Genomic DNA, 21,694 nt, shown 5'->3' with positions numbered 1-21,694 from the left:
CAATTCACTGATGCTGCAGAAAAAGTAATTTTGAGGTATGATGTGTCTTAGAGTTACAACTGTTTTTCTGGGAAGTTGACAATATGGTCCTGGTTTATTTAATGGACAGCCTTAAATAAAAAAATGAAATCTACAATAAATACTTTCATGGTTTATAATTATACATCAGTATTGCTCGCTGTTTTCAAAAGTATTCACACCCCTGGAAGTCTTTTTATGTTTTGTCATGTTACAACTTCACCTTTGAAAGTGTTTAATTTGGGGTTTTATGTGATACAACAACACAAAGTACTGCTTAACTGTGAGGTCTCAGGGAAAGGGCACATTTTCAAAACATTTTACAAAAAAAATCTCAAATGTAATATCTCATAAAGCACTGTCCAGTCTGACATCTTAAAGGGCAAGGCGTATGACACAACTGCAAACTTAACATTAAAGAAGTAACCAAGAACACTGAGGGAGGTGCAACAATTCTCATTTCTGGAGTCGGATTCTGTTGATACAACAATCATTACTCACACACTCCCCGTACCTGGTTTTGATGAAAGAGTGGCAAGAGGAAGTCCCATTGAAGCTAGCTACCATCCATGTTAGGAAACTATCACTGCATATCACACTGAAGACACCACGGCATGTTGGTGGCAGCTTCATGCAGTGCAAAAAAAATGCTGATAAATCCTCAAAGTGCAACATGTTAGGCACTATGTTCACCATCCCCCTGTCCCCAATCTGAGTCTTTGTGAAGATAAAGCAAAAATGTGTGTCTATAGATGTATTCCTTCACAACTATGCACTACTTTGTCAGTCAACCACATAAAATCTCAATAAATTACATCCAATTGTTGTTCTTGTAATGTGACCAAATGTAAAGAAAACAAAAATCAAAGGCTATAAATACTTTTCAAGATTGAAAAGCTCAGTCCCAGCTTTTCAAAGCATTGGTTTTGGACAGTTATGTCTAGTATTAAACATTTCCCATAGCTCTTCAATGCTAATAGCTGATGATTTTCTATTCATTAGTGAGTCATGCATCATGACAGAATGTTTCGATGAGGTCCTAACATGATGCTTCTATTTGTCTCACAGCACAACATGCCCTTCTGGAGGATCTCCAGTCATTCGGACCTCATGGCCCTTCACCACGCTCTCGACCTGGAGTACTTGTAGCACTACACCAACACCACAGTAAACCCCTCTCTGCACATCAGGACATAGAGCGACCTTTCACCTTTGCCCTCTAGCCCCTATCCTTTGCTTTGCTGTGGCTTCCAGAGCTCAGAAAATAGGAAAAGCACCCCCACAATACTCTCACACACAAACCCCAGCTCTTCCTCATGTGCTGCCCGGCTGCCCGTCTGTCTTTCGCTACAATGAATGAAAAAGAAAAGAAGAGGCGAGTGGGAAAAAAAAAGAAGCACGCGGTTAATGTGCTGACATAAAGTCACGCATTGTCTTAACCCTGAAACTTTTCATTTCTCTTCTCTGCGACACAAAGAACGGGAGAGAGAGGTGAATTTATGGTGCAGCAGCTGCTCACCCTGGTTACTGTGAATCGGCTGCTCTCTGAAGCTGCCAAAGTGTTTTACGGCCCCTACACACCTTCCCGTTTGTGCCGGGGCTCCGTCAGGTTTCACACCTTAGAGGAGAGCAGAGCTACTGATGGCCTCGCCTTCCGCGCCGCAGAACTCAGCTTCAGCTGCCGGCCAAGCTTTCCGCCGTTTTCTCCACATACTTTGCTCTTTACCAGTTGTTCTTTCGATTCACCACCTTTTACGTCTCCTCTCTCTGTAAGCGGACCGACAGACTTGGGGTGATTTCTGTCAGCCTCAGCGTGGGAGTCCTGTGCTTCTTATTTATGAACAGACTTTGCAAGTGGCCCCCGCGCCACTGAGAAGGTACCTCGATAAGACTTGTGCCTTTTACAAAGAAACGGTGAGAGGAAGACATGTATGGAAGAATCAAAAAATAAAAATAAAAGGGGGTTTTCTAATAATTTAAGAAAATTAACAAAAAACTTATTTACAACGCTAAGACAATCGTGTACAGAGGAAATCCTTTTTTTCTGTGTGTAAGTTTGTAATCACTGGACTATTCCTTCCTATAATCATTTAGGTACATGTTCTTGAAAGGTGGCTTTGCTTTTTAATTGAAGTAAAACTATAAAGGAATTAAATTGCCCACAAGCTTGTGGAGGACACCTGAAAGTGTTGGACGTATTCAAGTTGAATTTTGTTAAAACGGTGTAGATATTGGGATTGTGTGATCAATTGTTCGTCAAGACCAAAATCGTTGATATCAAAGTGTCAAGGAGCTTTGTTTTGATTCTGAGTTGTGTCTCATCCTTGTCTCTTCTACTATATGTTCCATATTTGAAGGGGAAAAGGGTTTATTTTAGTCACTCAGAGAGGAAGCTCTCCACTTGTGTCCTCATGGCATTTCACCAGCTTGCAACCCTGATCTCAACATATTAAAAAGACAAAATTAACTCTGGTGAAGGTTTAAAGAATTGCAGCAAAAGGCAGTTTCCTGCCTCCTGAGGGGCATTTTAACTGCATTTCGGATAAATCTGATATTTAAAGAAGCAAGCTTGAATAGGTTTTATTATCTTTTATACAAGCACTATAAGAACTCTTGTACAGTGAGCGTAATTTTGTATGATGTAGTGTTTTTATTTCAACATTGACTTCGACGGGGTAATCATAATTAACAGTGAAAGAAAAGCCACTAACTTTAAGGGATTGGGGAACTTACAGGACATGTGCTATCAACTGTGAATTTCTTAAATAGAAACCGACTTGTTGTGTTTCTAATTTTTCCCTCCTTTGCACATGTTCACTCTTGGCCTTCGCATTTAACTTCAGATCCCTCTCTGCTCGAACAGAGCCCCCCTTTGTGTTGAAACAACCTCCACACACACGCCTACACGAGCACACAGACACACATACTGCTGCTAGATCAAGGTAAAGGTAGGTAAATAGAGAAAATGTTTTATAGATTCATACAGCACACTTTTTTTTTTATTATGTTCCAATCATAAATGCAAACTGGAAATAATTTACACTTCATGGGCCTCATCGTGAAAACGCAAAAGATTGTTGTGTCTGCAAAAATATGTGTACAGATGTTTTTGACATTATTATTTGATTGTGTTTAAATTAATAAAATTGATTTGTGAGCTGTTGCATGTCATCTGATTTCTTTGGTATGCAAAAGCGTATTTTTAGCATGTTCTAAAATAGAGGGGGGGGGGTTTTCTCTCATTTTTCAAATGTGAATTAATGTGGTTACAAGATTAAAAAGGTTCACTGATATCATTCTGGACTTCAGACTAAATCGGAGGGCCCAGAACTTAATCCAGTAATGCTTAGCAGCAAGCAATCATCCCATACACCATCAATTTATAAAGTCTGCACTCAAACCTGGATGTGGACCAAATAGCAAGTCAATCTAGACCCCCCTTATTTTTAAGACATGTTCAGCTGAGTCTTCACTGGCTGCTTCGTGTGACAAACCTGAGTGCAATGGATCATGCTACTGTAACAAGTAAGGCCAACAATATTGGCTTTTAATAGTGCTTAATTTATAAATCATGCAAGTAACTAAGTGTCGTCCACACAACTCATTGGAACCACCATTAAATGTTTTATGATCCAGATTATCAACAAGCCAAATCAAAATAAAACAAGCAAATGTTTACGTATCACCTCAGCAAACCTTCACCACCTTCAAAATGATTATTACTCATAATAATAAGTATTCGACACCTGTTCTGTTTTTATTGTAAAAAAAATTTTTCGTAGGTTTCTGACAGACTTTTTAACAGTTTTAGAAAAATTAATTTACAATGAATGTTTCTTTTCCTCCTTTCTGTTCTTTTCTTTTTTAATTGGGCCATTGAAATTTACACTCAAATATATGATCAAATATTTTTAGGACAAACATTTGTTAACTTTGTGAAACATTAAAAATTAAAAACCAAAATAAGTAATGAAGTTATCAAGGTAATTTTTTGTTTTTTAATTAGGCACAATCAAAAGACAAAAAAGTTGCTCTAGAAAATGTTTAGAGCAATTAGAGCAGCTTACTCTCATGAACAAACAATTGCACCAGGAATTAGGTGCCTTTTTGTCTTTACCTTTTTTTCATTTTAATGAAAAGGATTTTCTCCTCACTTGTTTTGTACCTCTGAACACTTCAAGAAATCTGAATTAGAAGGTCTGTTGTTTGAGCGCACTTGCCCTATGCTCAAAATGCTCAAATATACATCAACTACTCGAAATACAGCTTTGATCCACTGGATAGGCAACTTTATTAAAGTCCCACATCTGCTAACTGTATTTTTCATAAGGCCTAGAAGAAGCTGGGAAATACTCTGCCTAATATCCCTAATATATTAAAACCCAGGCAAGAAAATCACTGTTTATGTCTGGAGTCTTGTGTGCAAAATGGCCAAACCACTCAAATCCAAAGAGAGCTGAGTTGGTTAAAGTACTGTTTAAACAATATGAAAAGAAAATGCATATGCATGCGATGTAGGTTTTAATGAGGTGGTCATTGCTTAAAGGGTTCAGTATGTAACACAAGTCTTGATATGTAAGACTTGTGCTTCATACCTCCGGCCTCCTGAGCCACTACGAATGATTAAGAATGCATGGAATTTTATTACAGCCGCACAAACTGTCTAATATCCAGAGGAATTATGTTAACATATGAAGGAAGAGTGTTGGACATCTGCAAGACTGAGCCGAGCAAACTCTGGATCCTCTCATCAGAATCACAATGATTTTTAAATGTGCATTTCCAAATTCTGAACAGGTGAAAGTGTCTGAGATCCTGGCTTGCTTCTCCTTCTTGGAGAGAAGCACTGCTCTGTCGCAGACTAAATGTCTTCTCCCTCTGATAAGTTTTCCTGATGCTTGGAGATCTGGAAGAAATAGCCAGACAGGACCAGACCAGACATTTCTTTGAAAAGAGTGGGTGTCGATGCGCGCCAGCCAGCCAGCCGTTCTGGCTGTTTTAGCAGAACAGAGGGGAGCCAGATTCTTTCTGCTCAACTCGTCTCTTTTACCTTACTCTCAATTTCTCTGTCATAGCTTTGATTTTTGCTGAGATTTATCGTCGTAGATTTAATGTTTGTGGCTGCTGGATGGTTGAGTTTTATGCTTATTATTGGTGGTTTCTCCTGCGCATCTACATTTACAGAATAAAAATAAAGCATCTCTTCCCTCTTAAATCTTGATTTGGTCATTCCTCTCTGTGACGTCCCACCAAAGTGCCCACCCTCCATAAAACTGTACTGCAATAACAAACAATGCCATTGATGATTTACGACCTTGCCCAGACAGTGATTTCATGCAGATTTCCATAGAAGGGGCCCTCTGACGATGCATCGCAATTGAACTGATATCGTATTACACACGTATCAAAGTCGCCCCAAAAAACCTGATCCACATGCACATGAGCCACATCTCTTTTACGAGCGGGAAGCCTATTAATAGGGTTGTGTTCTTTTGGTGGCTAAAGTGTCTCAAGTTAGGGGAATTTGCATCTGTAGAGAGCAGCTGTCCACAGATTCAGACAATAGGCAAAAGAGGGAATTAAAAAAGAAGAATTAAACAAAAAGACCATCCTTAGAAGTTTCTGCTCAACCTGTGGGCTTCATTATCCTTTTCTTTATTCTTGTTTTTGACTCATCTTGCTTGTCTTGAAGCCGGGTAGACAAAGCCAAAGTGACTGACTGCAGTAACAAAAGAAAGGCTTCTTGGTCCTGTTGAGCAGATCCCAGTCCTTGGCTCGCTCACTCAGCCGTGGTAGGCAGTGAAGGTAGCAAACCTGTTGTCATGCTGTAGCAGTCGGTGGTGCTAAACTAGACTCTTTGTTTACCGTCTGTTTATTTCTCAGTTCCTGGGATTTGAACGACGGAGCTGGGCAGGGACAGCTGGTCATCAGGAAGCCGCGGATGCCAGGGATCTCAGCCAGGAGTGCCAGGTCCAAAGTGGGCCTGTGTCCACAGCTATGCCTGTTCAATGCAGACTGGGCATTCCCAAATGAGTTAGGATTGTCAAATGCTATTAATGTATTTTGGCAGAGGGTTTGATGGGGTCAACATCGCTGTGGTCTTTGGGGTTAATAGAGCCAGAGAGCCGGTTGAGCCGCCTAGGGGTCTTTAAGATTTGGCCACCCTACACATCCAGGGATCAACAAGATGAGAACTCTGTTACTGTACCTTTTTCACCACTAAAGTTCTATTACACGACATTAGTGACATCACACAATGCAAAAAAACATCACATTTGCCAGAAAGAGGGAGAATAAAACTAACCACTTACTCTCTTTCGACCAATTTATAGCATTGGTCTTGTTTCTTGTGCGTTCCTTGGTTTTAATGACGCTGCTGGTTCACTAAACCAGATCTCTAAAAAAAACTAATGGCGCCTTCACAGAACAGCTGTATTTTATTCAGAGAATAAATTTATCATGGATACAGAAATACTTATTAAGTCACATTCAATTGGTAACACTGTATCTTATTTACAGGTGACAAATTTAAGAGTGTGGCATGGGTTAAAACCATGCCACACTCTTAAAGTGTAAAGAAAAGATTTAATTACCATTAAAAGATCACAAATTCTGCGGTTAACTCGATTAACTCCTTTAAGAATTGTAATTAAGTCCCACTATCCCCAAAACTGTGCACTACTTTCGTTGGTCTACATAAGCTTTACATAAACTTAAAATTATTTGCATTAAAGTGTGTGGCCACGAAGTGTCAACATTTGAATTATAAGAAGGGATGAAACATTGTCTAACAAGGCTTTGTAATTTTATGACCTGGATCAGTAAAATCAGTTTTATTTGTGATTCAAATAAAGAATAGGTCTCACAATATGAGTAACGTCCATATTGGGGACGAATAAAGTCCCTTTGTCCAGTCTGTCCTCGTTTATAAAAAAAACTAGAGATGTTGGCGTTTCTGTTGATGCCTACTAAGTTTCCCCCCCTCTTCATGTACTTTGGAAATTAAAATTCCCCTCCAACTGCTCCTACAAAGTATTCCTTATACAGATGAAGGTACATCTCTGTCTGGACTCAAACTAATTGGCAGAACAAACTCAGCAACACTTTTATGTAACCTCTCCCCACAGTGCATAACCACTGTGAGGCTGCAGTGTTTGGGTTGTTACGAGATTGAGTGGCAACGCTCAGCCCAGAGTTGAACCGATGCTTGCCATCTACCCAACCACACCACAGCTCCACCTGCATCTGCGGTCAAACACACACACATACACCCCCTACTATTTACAGGGCCCACCGCACCGGTCCATCTAAAGGTGAGTGGCAAAGATTTATAAGGAGAGCTGAGGCCGCCCCACTACAGTGAGAACGTGTGTGTCGGTGTCCTCGTTCATGACTTCTGCAGCTAACTCATGAGCTGTGAGCTACGAGGTCCCTGCGGGTTTATAATTGCAATCTCCTTGGACCTCCCTGTGTTGAGGGCGTGAGCATGTGTGAGTATCTTTGTAACATTGTCCCTCTCTGTTGTTAATTTTAACACTGCTCCTTGGTCAAGCCTTGGTTCTGGGCCAGGCAGTCCCCCCTTCAAACCGGCATTTAAAGGAGCTGTTTTAATGTACCGTCACTAATGCACACGTGTTCCAGCTCAGTTTGTTTTTTGCTTAATAGATAAGCAGGAATATTGTCCATATTTTGGTTGAAATAGAAAAGAAACACTAGCTCTAGCTCTAAGGTGAACTCGCTGTGTTTGAATCGCATGTATTTCCTTGAAAGGCTTGGAACGGCTGCTGCTGTTTATTATCATAAAAAGGAAATTGAATTAGCTTCCTCTGAATTTGTCCAAGCACAGGTCCAAAGAGGCACATTTTTCCCCAATCCACGTACATACCATTATCTTCTACTTCAGCTAACACAATGTGTGTTTACACACTCCAGAATATTTTCATCTAGCTGCGCAATGCTATTAAAATGTTGTTGTTCTTTTTTTTCCCCACACTTCAATGTTTTTAGCTGATGACACAAAATTCACTATCAAAAGTCCTCCTCTCTTCAAATGACCAAAATACATTTGTTTCCACAGTAGGCCTCCTTATTTTAGATGTGAGGTTCTAAAACAGTGTTCTCTAACTCTGGTCCTCTGCAGTGTCCTGCAATTTTAGGGCTGACACACTCTCGACTTAATCAAGAGGTCTCTACAACCATTGATGACATTCTGAGGAGGTAATTCAATAATTTGAATCAGGTGTACTGGAGCAGAGACGCATCTAAAATTTGAAGGACTGTGGGCTCAGGGGACCCTGGTTGAGTACCACTGGTCTGAGCAGCCAATAAAATCCCAAAACATTTTCTACATAAAATCTTCTCAAACTGATTTTAATGAATCATTAGTCCTTTAGATGGACAGCTTGTTGGTGTCACCACTCCAACTTTAGTCAACTATCCAACAACAGGACTCCTCCTCTAAACATTTAACATCTCAGTACCTTTTTTTTTTTTTTTTTTTTACAAAGAACAGCAGAGGTTTTGTCTCATGGCTCAACCAGTTGACCAGCATTTTGCATATCTCCACTAGTTGGAGAGCCTCCTTGCCATCACCCTAATCATTAGCCTCCTCCGCAAATTTAAGTTGAGACTCTGGCAGAACTGCTTCAAAATGTAAATATTAATTTCACAAGAAATATGTTGACTTGTAGACTTTATAAACTTATATCAAGATGTATTTATCTTTTTGTCTCAGCTTTCAAAAGCATAAAAATCAGGAAGCACATTTTTTCCTACAGAGACAAACCATCTCTGTATTTCACTATATTTTTCCCCTGTCTGGCTTAGGTTGTCTTGACTGGTTTAGTAGGAATGTTAATGTTCCGTTCCAATTGGCTGAAAAAGGTTTGCTCTGCCTCTAGCTGGGCTGGGGACACAGAAGGGATGGAGGGGTCACTGGGGACAGGATAAAATATTCTATATCCTGGGTGACTCGGCTGTTCTTGGGGATTACAAAGGGTTTTACTGGCGGATGAAGGAGAGTAAAGTGGTAAGTGACATTTCTGGTCTGGGAATATAGCAATCAGCAGCATGGAGCCGCGCCAAGACCAACGGACCTGGCCAGAAAATGCTAAAAAGGTTTGGAGGAGAGTAAACAAACTGGTAGTGCTGGTTTGCGGAGTGGGAGGGTGTAAGGAAGGGAGAGGGAGTCCAGGGGGACAGATCTGTTAACCATCAGTGGCTGCGTTTCATCCCGCCGCCCGTCTCCAAAAACTTTCAAGGGAGGCTTTGTGTACCTGCTCTGTAGACAGGAGCTGGGAATTTGGGGAACAGGAAACCAAGGCTGCTTCCCCCCCTCCCCTTTCCCCTGTTCCCCACACTTCCCCCAGTCCCATTCCTCATGCCCCAAGCTGCCCTGCAATACACACCCCACTTTCACCAAATGTGGTGCCCTCTTTCTGTCATCACCCTATGCTAAACCCTTTCACTGATCATTTGTAGTTCTGTGAAAGAACACACAGTGGAATGTGTCATACAAAACACACATCCAGGCAGGGATGATAAGAGGATGGGCGGCTTGTTCCTCTACTTTTAACTGTGAAGGATGCATGCGTTGCATCATGACCTCACTTAAATAAACTGAGGAGTATTATACAGCAGATACTTGACTATATGCTCAGTGTATCTGCTGAACCACCAACACAGAAGACTGGAGCACTGACAATAGTCCACTATGCTAACTGGACCATGTTGTCCATGAGCTGCTCAAGACTGTACAGTCACACAACCTGCACCAGTTCACCTCAACTTATTCCTTAGTGGATCATTCATAATGGCAAAACGCGTTTTGGGCCAATTACAAATACAGTGTAATGTTAAGAATGTGAAGAAACTGTGGGAGAAGAAGAGGACAAGTAAAAGTACCATGAAAGTCATTAAGTAGTAGAAATGTAAGACCAGCAGAAATTTCTCTTTGATTGCATTTCCTCTTCTTATTTTGTTCTTATTATAAATGTTTTTGAGCTTGGGGTGGTTCCATGTTAATATTTTTGTCTATCTCCTCCCTTGTCTTCCTGTACCTCTGGTCTCCTTGGTGATGCTTGATGTTTTTAAGAAGCATCAGCTCACAGAGCAACAGGACCAGTGGGACTCTCCAACTCTACCAGACTGTAACCTCTTGATGTCAGTAGTCCAGTGTCAAAGTTGTTTTTTCCTTGTTTCCTTGTTAGAAGTTACTTCTAGTATTTTTTTATTACTTCTGGGTTTTTTCTCCTGATGTGCAGCAAACCAGCAATAATTACTCCATAAGTAATTATTGCTGGTTTGCTGCAATAAACCAGAGAAAAAGTCAACCTATTTACACTCACTTGAATGTTTACCCTTCCCTAGCAATATTCTAACAATAAAAATATTTTGGAACAAATACCATCATTTTGTTCAGTCGTTATACCCAGATCAGTGACCTACCTTCTGACGGATAAACCCCACCCAAGGACCACAGTCAAGGATTTTTGAGTGGCGTATTTTATTTCTAATACAAAATCATTGTAAGAGACAGAGACGGAAAAGTCTGAATCAAGGTAGTTTTTCATGAAGGTGACAGTGGTTTGTCCTGTAACTGGTGGGTGGTTGATTTGAACTCCCGCTCTGTCCATCTCAGTCTCTGATTCCTTGGGCCGGACACTTCCTCTGCCCTGCTTGCTGGAGGTAGTCAGATGGCCCAGTGGCAACGCAAATGCAGGTCACTGACCATGTTACTTACAAGAAAGTTTTTATTTATTCGTTCATTTTAAATAATTAATAACATAGACTTATTTGTCTACTTATTATGTTCAACTCGTCACTGATAGGTACATAAACTTAGACGTCTACAGTGGGTGGCATGAGAGTTTGAGTCTCACCTCACAAAATTGAGCGTTGGCTACCTTGGCCAAGCAACATCTTCAAGAATTTATTTGGATTTGAGACCAATCTTAGAGAAAGATATCTTCGAAATGTAAATGGTTTTACTGTCGATCAGGGTGTCCCATGTATAGCAACTCAATAAATCCATAATGAAACTTCTACCTAAACGTTGGTACTAAAGGCGCAAACAAAACAAAAAAACATTTTAAGAAGATTTACTGTCGTTTATCACTTACCAACAACAAGGACAAAAATTGGTCCAGATTTTCAACAATCATTTAGAATTTCACTTTTAAATGTACAGCTGGCAAATCATCATATTATCACCACCTATCAGACTAAACCTCCTGGAAACATATCCAGAAAGTAAGCACATAAAGTTAGAAATTACAACAAAGAACCAGCAGGATGGAAGTTGTCTTCTACGATCTAAGGTATTTCTAACAATTGATAGGATTTGTGTTAACAATTAACAGCATTAAAAACTCTTTTGAAATTCTAAAACAAACATAATTACAAATGAACATTTAATTTTGAGGAGATAAGAAAAAGTTACATCATCAAAAGGCGACTCTTTTCTTAAATACCCTCCAATCCAATTATTCTGTAAATAGTGTCTATAAAATAAATAAAATAGTTAAATAACAGTTAAAATAAATCAATTTGTATGTATTTTCTTTTCTATTTATTTCCAAGATTGAGCGCTAAATAATTTGAGTAACAGGTTATGAGGAGAGCTACTCATAGCTAGTACCGAGGTGACACGGATCATAAAGGCTTCATTGTTAATGCTGACTTGTCTCCCAGTATGCTAAATTAAAAAATGGATGTAACCTAACACGGGATGGTAGCAGCGATAAGATCTTGAGTCTGCCCGTGTCCCTGCAGGCCCTACTCCACCTCTGTGCAACAGCAGGGAAGGCAGCACATTACTGACAAGAGGCGTTCAGAGGAAAGTGAACATCCCCAGAATCAGCAGATATGTTTTTTTTTTTTTTTTTGGTGCATAAAATCATTCCTGATGCTTATATTACAGTCACCTTTCAAAGCCTCACAAAGCCACAGGCAATGTCTGTCTGGTGCAGTAGGAAGAGGAAATGCAAGACATGGTGTGAGCTGACAGTAGTTGCAAACAGTAAAAACGCATGTTTACATATTAGCTGATGTGGTCATGTATGACCCTGTTTCGTGTGTAACCATAGAGTGCTGAAGTCACTGTAAATAGCTGTCAGCTTGTGTGCTGCTTATGCATTACGACCGTGCTTGCTGGTTCACATGAGTATGTTGCAGCAGAGTCACAACGCAGTACCATGACAACGTTGGAGCTGTCTGATCCTTTCTGTCTAATTGTCTGTGACCTCGTAACTGGAGACGCACTCTGCAGGCAGGAGGAGGGCCTTTCACACGGCAATCACTACTGCATTTGTCCTCCACGCAACTCCTGAATACCACTGCCAGACAAAAAGGTGTCTTTTTGTGTGCTTACGAGTGCATGCATGTGCAGGTGGGGGTATCTTTTTAATTTACTACTCATATAGGAGAATGTATTGTATTGATTAGTAGGAGCATATTAGCCAAGTGACAGCACAACAAAGTCACACATTTTCAATGGAAAAAATTGTAAATTGTTCATAAAAATAAGCAAAAGCTAGAGCATATTTTAAAAGAATAAGAAAATAATTCTTAAAGTTATAAGTTATAAACAAAATTAAAAAACTCAAACAGAAGGAATAAACCTTTCTGTTATCTAAGATAAAAAAACAATGACCTATATATATATATATATATATATATATATATATATATATATATATATATATGTGTGTGTGTGTGTGTGTGTGTGTGTGTGTGTGTGTGTGCCTAGGTGGCGATAATGCTCTAAAATTCCAAAAGAAGAAGAAGCCATGCGGTAGTAGAGCAAGCTGCTAACAAGTAGCAGAGTACATCAGGTCTGTAAGGTCATTTGAAAAAACGGATTTATGACCATTAAAATTCTTCACGTTTCTTTTTAACCTCCATTAAAAATCAAGAAGAAGAAGAAATCAACATTAAAGGTCTATATCAGCCAGAGGAGGAATGATTGGCACAGTCTCATTGGATGTGAGTGTGAACTCTGTGTTGGATACATTTTGCAGGCCTTGATCCATTTCTTGCATTATTCCGGACTATATTTGGGTTTTGGAAATGTAATAAATTGTATTCCGCCCTCTACGCGCTCTGATCAACTTGCCATGACCATGGCAAGTTTGACCATGACTCGCCATGGTCATTTTCCTCAAAATCTTTTTGACTGCAGCGCAACCAACAGGTTGAGGGATGGTCAGTTCCAGATAAGGGGTGTGTACTTCGGGACAAAAAGCGACCACCGATTTGTCACTTGCTGACAAACCCATTAGAATGATTGACAGGTGGCATCATGTCAATACTTTACAAAACAACCCTTTTCCATAAATGTCTTGAGAAAACTAGAGGCTGTGCTCGATTAAGGTTAGGTATGTGTATTTGCACCAGTTATAGCCAATGGTGTTAATGTTATATCTACATTGAAGGTGCAATTTCAATTCGATCTGAGGAATTAGATTTGGTTATTGGAAGTAGTGGCAAAAAAGTGAAAAAAGAAACTGCTTTGCAGGCTGCACGCTTCAATAAAAAAGAAAAAGTCATTTTCTCCAGTCATAAGGTAGCCTACTGGATACCTGTAACATCACGGCGCTTTCTGTCTCTTAAAGCTGTTTTTTTTTTTCCGTTCCAATCACATACGATGTTCTTGTTCTGCAACGCTTTCTAGATGCATCCTTGCCAATGTATAACCTGTTTTTCTTCACGTTTTATGAAGACACCAGTCAGCCACTCTTGAGTGCTTCATTTTAAGTACAAAGTGATGGTGAAAGTAGTTTACTGCTGGAGGCTATTTGCAGTCTTTCCTTGCCGGAGAATGCATTCTCTTCCATCTCTGTCTTGCCTGTCTTACCTTCCATCTGTCTGCTAAGATCTGCCTGTCCTGACGTCTCTGTTGTGTTCCTCCGTATAGGGGTCTTAGTAATGGCCCCTGTCACACACAAAGGTATTAAGACCTCAAGCCTCTTTCTCTTTCTCTCCCGCTGCCGCTGGCAGCTGGATCAGGGGAATAATTTGATTTGGTATTTTATGCTGGAAAAGAGCCTTTCTTCCCAAGCCACATTTGTGCTTGGCTTCTCTTCAGCTCCACAGCCCTCTGAAAGACTTTACATGACATTAACACATTTCAGAGAGCATTATGGCTTGAAAAGAGATTTGTCTAGACAAAGACAGGGTTTATTTGTAGTTAGAGCTTCATTTCCTGTCTGTTCCTTCTGCTGCACTCTTTCCCTTGCACCTTTTTGCCCCCCTCCTTCCTCCGTGACTCCTGCCGGGTGCACAATGCTTGGCATCCTGACAGGTAAGAGGATTTCTATTAGTTTACCTCAGAATGGGCCCAGCAGAAACGTGATTAATGAAAGCAATTAGTCTTTGTCATGTCTTCAGCGCACTCCCGCTAAATCACCGGATTGCTCCTCCACTGACGCTAAGAGCAAATTACATCACCCGGATCCTCCACTCGCTGTCTCTTTATGAGCTCCCCACATCTCAATGAAGAGACTGACTGAAAGGGGAAGAATGGAGCCAAGCTGATACCCATGACTCAGTTTTTACCCCTTTAGAAGTTTATCCTGACAACATTTATTGTTTCCAAGGATTTAATAACAAATATTTAAGCTTAAGGACCCCAACTGAGATTTTGTTTCTTCTGGGAGACATTAGAAATCCTGATAAATGTTCTACGAATGTGTGTCACGAACTGACAGATAGTGTTGAGGAGAACGGTGTAAGTGTTTCCTAATGAACAGTAAACTGATCAGGGGCCTGTGTCTAGCTCCCTTGGTTCTAGCAATTGTCTACAAGTGATAGAAAGTTTAAGGTAACACCAAAAGTCTTGTTTTGAACTTCTGGACTTCTAAGTTTAGCATCATGGTTGTCTGCCTTGGAGACAAAAAAAAAAAAATCAGACTGAATAAAACAGAATTCACCAAGCCATAGATAATGTTTTGCTAGCTGCAGGCATGGTGGACCTCAGCCAACAGTAATCACTGCACACTAAGAGAGAAGCAGCCACCTCCCCACCCCCCAGCCCTCTGCTCCTGCTCCGCTCCATGCAGCTTCCTCCTCTCATAGATCTTCAGAGTGATACATTTACATCTTCATCTCCTGTGCCCCCTACACCCTTCTCTTTGCCACGCCTTCTCTTAATGCTTTCTGACTTCGTCTTTTGTCCTGAAACCTGTCAAATTCTTGCTGATGATTTAAATTTGATCAAAAATGTCAACAACAAAGATTTTAGTTTGAAAATAGGTCAATATTTTCCTTTATTGGGACTAAATTTTAACGTCAGACAAAAATATTTTGGTTACATACAAAATACCTTGTTCTGATAATAATTTCATTCAGGGCAAAAAATTAAACTGACCTGGTTCGATGTTAAAAAAAAAAAAAGGGAAGTTGTTTAGTTGTGTTGCTGTTGACAACAACTGGCTTCCAGTGTTTGTGACATTTGGTGATGAGTTTTATTTATCACTGGAATCTAGACACTTTATGAAATTGTTTTATAAAGTGCATGTTTAATTGTGATGCTGTGATTTGACCTTACATTTAGAGCCATACTTTAAATAGGCATTTATGACATCTTTGTTTTGTTTCTTTATTATTTTTTTTGCCATTCAGAGGTGGTCAGTTGGTGAATTCATTGCTCCGTCAAGTACAACAAGTCGTCCACTGAAGCAACTCCAGAACATCACCCCTTTGCCACACTGTTGAACTGTAAGCATGATATTCTTTTCCAGAAATGCTTTTTCAGTTTCACATCCTACTGGTAGTCTCAACATGCTGTTCACTCTACATGCTGGTGATTGGCCTAATGCTAACGTTAGTTTTGTACCTAAAATAAGCTTTTTAGCTAATTTACTAGCTATGTTTATCATTCTGAATGCTAAGATTATCTTAAATGTTGCTACTAACATTTAAGCTAACCATTTCATTTGGGCTAATTTTTGTTTATACAATAATGTTAGCATATTGAATGGAGCAAGTCCATGTTAATGAACACTATAATGATACTCCTCATGGTATTGACTACATTTTAGTTCACCTTAGCATTGTTGCTAATTGTTTCAACGCTGGGTTTCAACCGGCTCCTTTTAAATTTCTTGTTTACTTTTATAACTTATATTTAGTAATATTTTTTAAAGTAAACATTTTTATTGCTCAGACTAATGTAATTCTGCTATAATGCTGTTGAATAGTCTTGATTCAATACAAGTAGACTTTTGTGCTCGTTTGACTTGGTGTTGAATTCAGATCAACTTTAGTCAGATTTCAGTGACTAAAGTTTTTGAAAATGTGTTAGTCATAGTGTTCAGTCTGAGGTTCTTTGTTTACCATTCATAATACCTTTTATTTAAAAGTATTTGTGGGCATTTCTGACAAGTTGACTGAATTTTTTTTTTTATAATACAATCATGACAGTGATTTTTGCTCATTTGTACAACACATTTCTCATTACGTGCTATAAAACGGTTTCATCTGGACAAACACTAAAAGTGCTTGGTTTGTGTGTGGCCTTTGGAAACGTGTACTGAGGATGATAGCACTTGCATATTTTGGTGTGATCCTATTTCTTCATTTCCTGCACTGGCTGGGAACCAGGTTGCAGCACAGGCTTCAGCTAGACCATACCTTCCTCAGCTGCTGTGCTTCCTCTTCTTCTCTTGCTCTGTCATGAGATAGATACCTAGTTGGCAGATATGTTTCTTCTGGAAACAAGATGAACCAAGGCCCTTGGCATCCGTCCTGTCCTGTCTGCTCTTAACACATTAAAGAAAAGTCAATCTTGTAGCAGTATACTGTTATACTAAGACAAATTCCTGAACATGTCGATGTGTGTGTTGGTGTGCGACAGTATTGAATGTTTGCATCTGTGGCAGTCCACTCATGTGCCAGGGCTTGTGAACATCATGCTCCTTCTTGTGAAGCTTAAACTGAAGACTGCCTTGTCAAGCTGTCATGCATTAGGAGACTAATATCTCAGTTCACACACCCATGCCTCGTCTCATCAGTCAGAAATGGGAAAAGAAAATTGTTGCAGATACACAAGTTTTTCTCTCCTCAGCTGCCAGTTTCACTCTTTTTCACTGTCGTTGTCTAACATTTTTGCTGACAGCCAGCCAGAAACTAATTGTTTACAGCTCTTTCTGCTTCCAACACTTTGATATCTTTCCCAGGCTTCAAAAGAGCGTGACAACAATAGGCTTGTGATTGCCTAGGGTATGCTTAGGGTAGCCAAGTCTACATTACTTATCACATCTTTCTGTCAGTGGAATGGCTTGGAAACTTTTACTGGGTAAGAGATGGTGTTCAGAAAGGAAGCAGACTTGTTAGTGGTTTTGCAGGCAGCTTGTTTTAAGCCTAAGGCTATATCTTGGGGTGTGAGTGACTTTCCAATAGAAATTCAGGTGAATACCTGCATGTGTGTATTGTCAAAGATGAAAATGGTGCTGTCTCTGCTCTATTTTAAAAGCAATGTTGTGGTATGTATAATTGAAGCTGTCCTATTGCATCAGATGTTCACACATTGTTGCTTGGCTAACCACAAGCCTAAGTTTTTTGTTTAGGGTCTGAAGTGATCACAGTAGAAAAAAAACAGACAAGATTACGCAAGATATAGGGACTGATATCTAAGATTTATGGAATACTAATTTCTTTCTTATTGAAGAAAGCTGGAAGCCAGATATATATGGATTTTCTTTTTATTTAAAAAACATGTGCACATAAATGTATATACCTTTTTCTCATTGAATTAATCTTTCATACCCATAACAAATTTAGATGCCAGTTCATCATTGTTTTTTTGTCCAGTGTTAATCTGCACTGGCTAGATAAGATAATACTTTGTAATGGCCAAACATTTGCTGCATTGTATAGCAAATGTCACATTTTTGTGTTGAAATACTATTTTCTTTCTGGCAGTGCCAGTAGGATAAGGCAAGCCATCAATCTGTTGTCCCACTGACGTTAACAAAAAGACCACAGCTGAAAACCGGACAACCCAGTGTTTTATGTGACTTTTTCAGTTTCAGCTCATAGTTATACTTTATCTTCAATCACATACGTCCCACGACGCAACCCAAAAACATCCGTGTTGTTTCTTTTGCTTGTAATATAATTCCGTCAAGGGAGCTAGCACTTGACAACAATAAGCATTAGATTGCGTTACACTTTCTTGTGTTTTACTCCACATAACATTAGTTCACTTTTCACACAACAGTGATCCAATTTCTGTGTTTCTCTGTAACAAGTATTGTTTAGCGTGGAGGTTGCCAGCAGCAGGTTAGCACCTACTCAGCCCTGCTAACATGATATGCATTCACCTCCATTGGGGATATGCTGTGCATGTTCTATTTCTGGATGTTGAGTAAAATGACACTTCACCCTCAAAATGTGTTGTTGAAACAGGGGGGAAAAATGCATACCAGTTTCATATGTTACATGTGGGACATATTGGGACGAGACTTGCAGAAGCAGAAATCAGACTCAAGCTGTTCTTACGTACGTAACAGTGCTAAGCTATTCAAAATATTCACCCAGAGGAGATAAAAAGAGAATATTTGGAATATATATGGGAAAACATGCAAACTTTTGTAAAGTCATAAATACAGGAAGCCATTTTTGAAGTGTTGAACAGAAGTAGTCATCCTTATACAGATGTATTTTGTTTTCTACTTTTTTCTAGCCAGTAAACGTTGTCGGTTATTGTTAACGTTCAACATCCAACCCAAGAAAAATACTAATAGCAGTTTTTTTTTAAATTTAATACAGCTGTCCAAAAAAGCCTAGCCGTTTGTGAAAAATTTTTATTGTTAAATAAGTAATTCGCAGTGATTTGCCATGTTTTATTATTTAATATCCCCAGCCTACTATTAACTTGCAGAGTGAAAATCTCTTAAACAAACCTGTCTCCTACCATGAAATACGCTAAAAACTCCCGGTCCCGTCATTAGTCTGACTCCCGGTCCCGACGACCTTTGCCGCATGTCCTTCTTCATAAATGGCGCCGGCTCAGCTGGCTGCCTGCAGACGCAGCTCCTGTCGTGTGTGTGTTAATCTGTGTATAAAAAATTCTTGCTGTAACTGCGAAATAATTTCCCTGCTGGGATGAATAAAGTAATTCTTCTTCTTCTAAAAAGGGGTTCAACATGATGTCCTGATGTATCAAAATTACTCCAGGTGCACATCATAATTCATCCAACACAACGCAGAACAACAGCTAAAGCACAGCAGGCCTCATTTAAGATAAGTGTTCATGACTCAATAATAAGAAATAAACTGGGCAAAAACAGCAACTATGGTGTGTGTTATGGCAAAAAGTCGCTACTGACTAAAGACAAGATGAGGATTTCCTATCTTCTTAAACAATCACTAACGTTTTTTGGAAACATTTTCTGTGGACTCACAAAACAAAAGTATATAAAATATATAACCAGTCTACAAGGTTATTTTTTAATGTAATACAGCTGTCCAAAAATGCCTAGGGGTTAGGTAATGAACATCCCTTCCTTACCCTTCATTACCCTGTCTGTCCATTCTTAATATAAATGAAGTAACTGCAGACACTTTGGGAAAATAATTGCAGCATATTTTGGTTGAGACTCTTTTTTAACTCTGCAGGATGTCTTCAAATTTTCCAAGAGTCTTGTTAATCAACTTGAGCAAAAAAAAGTCACCTCCTTAACAAGCTGGCTTCTCGTTTGAAACCAGATGTAAACCCAGTTCTACAGAAAAAGCCATTTTTCCCTGAGATGAGCCAATTTTGGCCAATACCTCAGATGCTGACCCCTGAGAGTTTTCTGGCAGCAGCAGTCTATCAGACTGAAACCGTTATTCTCTTTTTCTTCCAGCTGCTGAAACCAATGGGAGTTACAGTCTGAGATCACCAGCGGGGACTGAGCTGATGGGAGTTCAGACTAGTTGCTTTTCATTCACCAGGAGCTCTGTTTTTTCAACATGCCAGCTATGACACTCTATATATACAGTATATACAGTGTATATATATATATATATATATATATATATGTTATCAGTACCAATTTAACATGAAGTATCTTTCCTTGTGATTATTTCAAAGTTCTGACTGAAAACTGGTAAACTATTTAATAAACATTATTTACTGGCTATTTGTATTTGCTACATTATGGTTATTTACTTTACTGATGCTTCAAAGTACAAAGTGAGGAAAGCAAATCCCTGAGCTATTTCTAATCAGAAACAAATGTATTGGGTAATTTTAAACACCGGCAGCAGTATGAGTAGTTTTAAACTTCACTTAAAGTCAGGTTAAAGCTTTTCTGTAGAAAGCTACTAACTCAGAGAATCCATCCTATGAATAGGTGGATGGTTCACTCTGTTCTTTGTTCTTCCTGGATTTATACCTGATAATAAACTTCCTTGCCTGTAAGTTTAGTATCTTTATTAAATATTCAAGTGTACGTCTGGCTCCACCTGTGTCCAACTGCCACACTTATTATGACAGTTTTGGATTCTGACGTAGCTCTTAAGTAACATACTTCATACATGAAGTATGTTACTTAAATGACTTACTATCAACTTAAAATGAAAACATTTTCTATATTAATAGAGGGTTTCTTGTCCAAACAAGTCACAGAAAAATTGTTGGATAGTTTTGTTTTCTGTAGGTTAGTGGAGCATAAAAACTGAATGTTGTTGCTCCAGGTTTGATTCTTTTTCTGGGTATAGACTTGAACTAGAAGACCTAGGTGGTCTGGAAGGTTGATACAACAAAAGATCCTTAATCTATTCTGGCGCTAAACCAGAATAGATTAGTGATTTATAAACCATCAAAAATCTTTTAGGGTGTTTTCTCACCTGAAAGTCCCGAAAACTCACTTGGTGCGGTTCACTTTCACACTGCAGTGTGTCAAATTAGCAAAACATTTAGAGCAACTTGTTTGCCCCTATGGTGGCGCTGCACCAAGAACTACTGAAGAAAGTACAACATTGTTGTTTTTTTTTTGTTTGTCTTAACCCAGAATGCAGTGTGCTATGGTCCTGTTCCTACTTTTGGAGCATTTTTTGTTCTGCTTGACATTTACAAATGCAAACGAACTGTGCTTTAGTTCACTTCATCTGAGTCAGAAGCTAGGTTTTTAGGTGAACCAGAGTTTGGCTATTTTGGTTCTCATCACAGATTGATTGTGCATTTAGAACAAACAAGCTGTTATTGGCTAACAAAGTAGGGTTTGATCAAAACAGACTAATCACGGCTATTGTGTTGCGAATGCACCTTTAAAATTTGTTTTCTGAGCTAAAGTCACTGTAATGACTTTAGAACCAAGCTGATGTGCTCTATTTTACTAGATTTAGTGGGAGCACATTCAACAACATTGTGTCCTGGAACTGTTCTTTAGGTGATTAAAGACTCACTTTGTTATTGCCTTTATGTGTCTGTTGGGGTTCAGGTCTGAGTCTGTGACTATTCCAAGATTTCAGTCCCGATCAGTAAGTTTCAGTTGTTATAGCTGAAGATGTGTGCTGACTCTTGACTGTTCCTCTTTTTGTCCCAAGATAATAACTTCAGTTTTGTTTCTATTGAGTTGAAGGCTTATCCAAGCATTTATTTGTTCTATGCATCTGCTCAGTGCTTCAGTGGTTTCATAGTCAACTGATGACATTTTATTATAGAGAACTTTGTCATCTGCAAAGTTAG

At 39.2% G+C, this 21,694-nt stretch overlaps 1 protein-coding gene and 1 long non-coding RNA gene across 21 annotated transcripts in view; both read left to right on the top strand.

Annotated features, from left to right (window-relative positions):
* eya1 (EYA transcriptional coactivator and phosphatase 1) overlaps window positions 1-3,181 on the top strand; it is a 78,035-nt gene extending 74,854 nt beyond the window's left edge. For all 20 annotated transcript variants that reach the window (XM_028005775.1, XM_028005773.1, XM_028005772.1 and 17 more), the window contains one exon: window positions 1,087-3,181. In XM_028005775.1, coding sequence (XP_027861576.1) covers window positions 1,087-1,167 — 81 coding nt within the window. In that variant the 3' untranslated portion in view covers window positions 1,168-3,181. The remainder of the gene's footprint in view (window positions 1-1,086) is intronic.
* Window positions 3,182-12,814: 9,633 nt separating this feature from the next.
* LOC114136621 (uncharacterized) lies at window positions 12,815-19,999 on the top strand. Its single transcript, XR_003593850.1, has 3 exons — window positions 12,815-13,002; window positions 15,640-15,735; window positions 19,869-19,999. It is a non-coding gene; the product is annotated as an uncharacterized LOC114136621 (long non-coding RNA).
* Window positions 20,000-21,694: the final 1,695 nt, after the last annotated feature.

This window comes from Xiphophorus couchianus, chromosome 21 (assembly GCF_001444195.1).
Source record: "Xiphophorus couchianus chromosome 21, X_couchianus-1.0, whole genome shotgun sequence".
Taxonomy (NCBI): domain Eukaryota; kingdom Metazoa; phylum Chordata; class Actinopteri; order Cyprinodontiformes; family Poeciliidae; genus Xiphophorus; species Xiphophorus couchianus.
Note: the sequence above shows the minus strand (reverse complement) of the source record. Positions and strands in the feature narration are given on the sequence as shown.